The sequence below is a fragment of the Hylaeus anthracinus genome, unplaced genomic scaffold (genome assembly GCF_026225885.1).
Source record: "Hylaeus anthracinus isolate JK02 unplaced genomic scaffold, UHH_iyHylAnth1.0_haploid 12002, whole genome shotgun sequence".
Classification (NCBI taxonomy): Eukaryota; Metazoa; Arthropoda; class Insecta; order Hymenoptera; family Colletidae; genus Hylaeus; species Hylaeus anthracinus.
The window spans coordinates 7068856-7075483 of record NW_026534349.1 but is presented as its reverse complement, the minus strand read 5'-3'; the positions used below and the strand labels follow the sequence as shown (position 1 = coordinate 7075483).

Genomic DNA, 6628 nt, shown 5'->3' with positions numbered 1-6628 from the left:
TCACTTTGATCGTCCGAGTTCGTCCAAAGTCTAAACTCCAGGACAAACTCAGCTTCAAATCCGGTCCAAACCGCTTCCAATCTCCCTTTAGAGGCCCCGCAGGCCTTCGAGCTCTCGTCGCTGTTCGTCTCCTGACCAGGATCGCGAGAATTCCCATTCCGTTGAGATTCCAAGGTGAGAATCTACTCGAAAACGCTCTCAGCGGCCTCCCGGATCTTGATGATGAGGAAGGACCGTCTGCAGAACTTGACGAGCAGCTCGATCCTCTGTCAGGACGGCTTCCTGAGCTGAGGCAGCGCGATCAGATAGATGTTGCCGAAGATGGCGCCCACCACCAGCAGCATCACGCTGACGGCCGACAAGAGACGGACGAACCTGACGAATCTTCGTCCCCTGGCGTCCTTCTTGCTCTGATTGGGGAACACGGCCAGGCCGAGGAGAGGCCCGGCGAGGGCGCCAGCCACATGAGCGGCCCAGCCGACCCTTCCGCAACCCAGAAGAGCTGGGATCGGGAGAGACGCGACGTCTGCGCTGGCCAAAAGCAACACGGCGGCCAGACGCCAGCTGGCGTAACGAAGTTCACCGTGGCACTGGAACAGACCAAGGATCACCTTGTTTGTGGCTGTTCGTGGCTCTGTTTACGTCCAACTGGACCAGAAATACGAATTTATGAATGTTTTGGGGAAGAAAGAGGAGGACTGATTGGTTTTGTTTGGTAGAGACGAATGGAAATCGATGTCGAGTGGAGTAACTTATCCTGCAAGTCTAAATGTTGCTATTCAGGTACTGTTGGGACCTTGGAAGAACGGTTTTCAGAGGACTATAAACAGAAAAAGTTATTTTTATTCTTTAGCTGTACGAACTTTAGTAACTATTGCTTCAGCAAATATAAAACTTTAAAATATCATTAAGACGTCTAAAACAATTTTCCTCGGTCTCTGGCATTATTTAAATCTCGTATGGCCACCAAGATCAGTTTCTTCAAATTCCAAGTATAAAAATCCGGGTCTATTTCCTACAGTTACCAACGGTACCGAAACCTCATCACGAAAGAATCTCTGAAAGAACTGTACTCGAATCGAATACGAGTAAACAGTCCATTTTAGAATGCTACACCGACTAAAAGCAATAATCGCTGGTCAATATACGCAATTCCCCTTAAACAGATTCCCCTTACCAATCGTCATTCGCGGACAAAGTTTGCCCCAGAAAAGGCGTCGATTCACGAACAACAAGAAACGATCGATCCCCGAAAAAGCACAAAAAATAGCGTAACTTCGATAAAACTGCACTGAGCGTAACTTCGGAATGGACAAACATCTGAAAAACAATCGCGACGAAGCCGAACCAGGATTCAAGAGCTTGGCGATCCCCCGGTTAATCCCCTGAAACTCCGCAGTTTTTCAAACCCCCACCCTCCGCACCCTTTCCAGCCCTAAGAAGACTCCAGTTTCCCTCTGCGAGCGTTTCGACCAATATCGATCCGAAGATTTTATTATTCCCCGTTTAACGAGATTTAACGGTAAGGAAGGGTACAGGGACGAGCTTGGGGGGGGGGGGGGGTCGGAGGAAGCCGAAGAAAGGAAACTTCGGGGTGTTTCGTCGAGTTTTTTTTTCTGGGCCAATGGTCGCGAAAAATACGAACCGATGGACAAACCGTTTCTTCGGACTTACCAAGTAAAGGTGCGCTAGATGGCTGGTAAGCAACGCGTAAACACCTGCCGAGGCGCCCATCAGAAAGAGACTAGGCTGTAGGAGGGATGCTCCGAGGGCTCCGCAGACGCCACCCCACAGGTAGATCGCAGCCACCCCCATTCGACCCTGCTCCACCTGGTGGTACGAAGTTTTTTCTGTGTTTGGTGTTTGTTTTTTTCATGGGACACGGGAATTTTCGGCTGAATAAACGAGGAGGGCAGAGAATTGGGGCCCGGGATATGTTGGCTTCTTCCGGATAGGGTTGTTCTGATTAATCCTTTGGAATACACAGTCAGTCGTATAAATATTTGTACCCTCTATGGCAATCGAACAAAATTTGTTTAAATGAAACGGAAGGTTTGATGTTTACATATATAAGCATATTCGCATATATATTTATAATGAAAAATTCATTTGGCGATATCGAAACTATTATTTAATTTAGTCAAACTTCTTCGATAGATAAGGAGGATACAAATATTTGTGGTACGAGTATTTATATGTATAATCGAGTGAATATGTAATAAATATGGTATGAATATTTAAATAATTCAATCAATTGCAAATTTTATAATTCATTGAATTTTTTTAATTAATCAATCGTAAACATCCTTACGTCTTTCTTGATTAAATCACAAAACCGCTACAGATCGTCGAAGACATTCTTTATTGGCTCCAACCGAAACACGCCTTCCAAAATATTGAAGCGAGATCGCCATAAACTAAAAAGCTGATGCCCGAGGAACGAGCATCTCGACACGCGTGTTAATTATACGAAGTGGGTTAGTCGAGTCGCCACGAAATTGCCCCAACGATTAGAATTGCTTCGTTGGCGGCGTCTAGCATCTCTCCCTCCGAGCGGTTTCCACTCGATTCAACTCTTTCGGGGCAACGAAATCGATCAAATCGACGCGACGGCCACGGAAAAAGTACGCTTTGGGGGCTCGCGAGTGGAAAGGAAAAAAAGGGCGGCTCGCAACAGCCCCGGCAATTAGTCTGATTAACTCACCTCGAGCGGAGTGGCCAGCACCAGCTGGATGACCACGTTGAGTGCAAGGTGAAGCGCGTTCGAGTGCAGGAGCATGTACGAGGCGAACCTCCATCCCTGGACCCTCTGACGGGGGTCGTAGACCAACCACCTGCGCAAGGTCACCTCATCCCCCAGGCAGTGGACGGCTATCTATCGTCATCGAGATCAAGTTTCAATCCTCCGATGGACATTGCTAAATAACTACGGCGTGCCACCAAATTAGGTGAGGTTAAACAAGATACGTGGAGTATCTTAGAATTATTACGCGAAGAATTATTACGAACGAAAAATCTAGAGTATCTTAGAATTATTACGCGAAGAATTATTACGAACGAAAAATCGCAGAGAGATGACAGAAAAATGTGGAGAGTTTTAACGAACATAAATTAACCCTTTGCACTCGAGAGGTGACTCTCAGTCACCACTAGGTTTTTTTTACGTTTAATTTCTTTGGAACTCGAAGTGCCAATAAAATGATTGTCGTTGAGACAAAGGTGACCTGATTCGCAAATCTCAAATTAGAGAGCTCATTTTCGAAGTCAATATAACTTTAGCATTCGTGGCGATAGAATGCTAAGAAAGCATCTCGAGTTGCTGGTAGATACCAGAAAAAAAGGCCTCGAGTGCAAAGGGTTAACTGGACGTATGGAGAAAACTAAATAAAATTACTCGGAGGAAAAGATATAGAACAGGTATGATAGAAGGTATGTCGTATCGAATCATCGCGTATTTTTTACGATTGAACATCATTTACAAATAGTACGGGTGCATATCTGAAAAATGTCACACTGACGTAACGCTCGATGCTTGCGATCGATTTTTGGAACAGTGGACAGTACGGGTGCATGTCTAAAAAATATCACACTGACGTAACGCTTGATAATAAAGATGTCGGAATAAAATAAATCTTTTTTTTTTTTATTTTAATTAGCACGGAAGCCTGGTGCAAGTTGCTTTTTTTTCTTGACAATTTGTGCTTTCTTTCCCAAAGAGCCAGTGTTCGATAATTCCTCGGTCACTGTGCATTATTCTCGCTATTTTGCTATTATTATTATTGTTATCATTGCATGGAACGATTTCGGTCCATTATGAATTCTCGCTCGCTCAGTGGACAAAGTTAATTCGATATTATTAAATTAGAGAGGAAATCACGGAACGTACTCAATTATTTACAGACTTCCAGGGAAACGATAATCCACGGAACAGAGGATTACGGTTGCGCACTTTTTCGTTAGAATTGCGCGAAATTATCGCCGGGAATCGATTAAATTTATACACAGAGACCCGATACGGTCCGTGGCCACGGTCAAAGGATGTAAAATCCGAGCTGCCCGTTATCGGCGAACGATCTAGAGAATAATTTAACGGAAATTCTGTCCACAGAACGGTAATTAATCAAGACTGTATTATTTGAACGGTGAATAAACCGCCGTCATTATCAGCCCTTCTACAATAGAACGAACGCACGCGGACTCGTGACGACGATAAGTGACGGCACGCTATGGCAGAGGAAAGACTGATTACTGTCGGGACGTGTGTTTTAATTTGTTATTAATTTTAGTCGGTTCATTTTTCTATAATCGAGAAATAAACGAAAGCTTCGGTAACGGAGCCCTATAAAGGGGTGCGAGTTGGTCCAAAGTGGAGGCATCTTTTGGAATTAATTCCAAGGAAACGGACATACGTATGGATAATTAAAAAATTATTTTCTTAAGCTTCAAGATACACATAAACATCGTGTAAAATTAGAAGTCCGAACAGGCATCCGTTTCTTCAGAATTAATTCCCGTAGATCCGATGCAAACCGCGAATAAGACTTTGTTCGATTTTAATTTCGAACGAACGCTAATTTAAACGGTTATTGTTCGAGGGTGGTTTTCATTCTCGGAGCTTTTAGCTTTCGAAGACCCGTGTTTACTCCGCCAGTTTGTCCAGAAGTTACGACGGAAAAAGGACCACGACAACGGCGGCCACAAATTGTGCGAATTCCTGTATCCTTTCGCGCCATCTTTTTCTGATATCCTCTTTTTACGTGTTCGCGCCGCGACAGCCCTCCCTCCCTCCCTCTCTCTGTAAATCATCTGCTAGCGGTGGATACGCGGCACTTTTGGGGCTGCGGGGGCGGCGCCCCCGGGCCATCCATTTTTACGTCACGGCTTTTACGAGCATCGCGAGGTTTCAGTCTCGCTAGCGCTTAATGTGCTGTTATGTTTGCCGTCTTGGAAAACGGTCGGAACCCTCGGAAATTCGGGCCACGGTTGGCTCGAAAAGGATTTACATATTCCACTCTCGACACACCCCCCTTCGTCTTTTCTTTCTCGCCTTCCTATACTTCGAACCGAAGGAGCGCTTTGGCAGGATCCCTTGGAGTCGATTCTTTTCATTTCTTTGGTGGGATTTTATTGGATATCGTAGAACTCTATAATCTAATTATACTACGACCATTGCTAGATGTACTAGGCAACTTCTCGTATCTACACGGTACTAGTGTTACCCCAAACATTTCTCGAGACACTTCAAATTGTTACTGACGATTTTAAAAAATACTCTGGCCACCCTTTAACCATCCCTGAGATTCGCAAATCAAAATTTTCGAATCTCCTGAATTCCCATGCCACGAGTATCCCCCAATCCGTGGCATAAAGACCCTTGGAAAAAAAATTATAACACTTCGACAAATATTCCAACTCGAAGATATTTTTGCAACTTCCACGAAGCATCGCCAGCACACAGTAAAACACACACAGTAAAAGTTTCTTGTTTCAAGAAAGTTCCGGAAGTACACCTGGCTTTTTAAACGGGGCAGGGATGAACGACACATAAAGATGGACGACGCCCTGCGATCATTATAAAGGCAGGGAGCGAGGGGGTTGGATCGAGGTTTCACGTGACCGCGGTATCGTCCCGGCGTATCTCGACGTTTCATTAGCCCGGGGAACGTTCATTGTCGTTTTACTATCCCCCCGTTACATTTTCCCGCAATTTTAAGTTCAGTCGTTCTAGATTGGACGCATTCTTCGGTGCCGCGACCCGGCCATAACGACTCCCGGAACTTCAAAGCAATTATTATCACCGGAAGAGCTGACCTAGGCGGCGGGGGGTCGTGGCACGATCCCGAAACGCGTCGACTTTCTTCTTACGTACGTGTACGTCTATTCCCTCGGCGACAGCAAGGGAAGATCGTCAAAAAATTGGGGGTGGGAAAAGTAAAAAGAGAAAGAGGAAGTCAGTCCCATAAATATTCGTACTCTCTACGTTTATCGAAGAAACTCGTTCAAATTAAATGTTAGGTTAGATGTTTCCAAGTGTATGTTTGTACAAATATGTTTACATAAATGTATACATGTATTATTCGTACACATATTTATAATGAAAAATTCATTCGGTAATATTAAAACTGTTATTGAATTTAGTCAAACATTCTTCGATAGACGTAGTTTACGGTAGTTTATTCAAGCATCATATTTTACCGGTTTATTCGGTAATATACTGGTATTTTGCAGTATTTCACCGTGTTGCGATATGTAGTATTTCGTTGTATCTCGATGCATTATGCTATTATTCCATGTATCATTCTCTATGATACTTGAATATTCCGTATTTTGCAAGCTCTACATTTTATACCGTAATATACTCCGAAGTTTATACCATATACTCATGGGACTAACTGTATACGCATTTACTAAATAATAAATACCCCAAATAATAATCTTTCATAATAGATCCATACCTGAGAAGCCTCGAATCGACCTCCCCTATTTTTCTATTTCAAGAAACGCTCCCACCAAGGAGAATAAAATGTGACACAGACATCAACCCCCTGACTACCCTAAATGTAGCCCACGCTGTACTTACGCCAAGCCGAAAATTTGCCTGTAGCGCCTAACCTAACCTCGCTCTCGT

General features: G+C 44.1%; 1 protein-coding gene across 3 annotated transcripts in view; it reads right to left on the bottom strand.

The window, feature by feature from the left end:
• Nucleotides 1-6: 6 nt before the first annotated feature.
• LOC128891630 (protein rhomboid-like) overlaps nt 7-6628 on the bottom strand; it is a 129945-nt gene continuing 123323 nt past the window's right edge. For all 3 annotated transcript variants that reach the window (XM_054151269.1, XM_054151268.1, XM_054151270.1), the window contains 3 exons: nt 2705-2875; nt 1675-1830; nt 7-590 (listed from right to left, as the gene is read on the bottom strand). In XM_054151269.1, coding sequence (XP_054007244.1) covers nt 270-590; nt 1675-1830; nt 2705-2875 — 648 coding nt within the window. In that variant the 3' untranslated portion in view covers nt 7-269. The remainder of the gene's footprint in view (nt 591-1674; nt 1831-2704; nt 2876-6628) is intronic.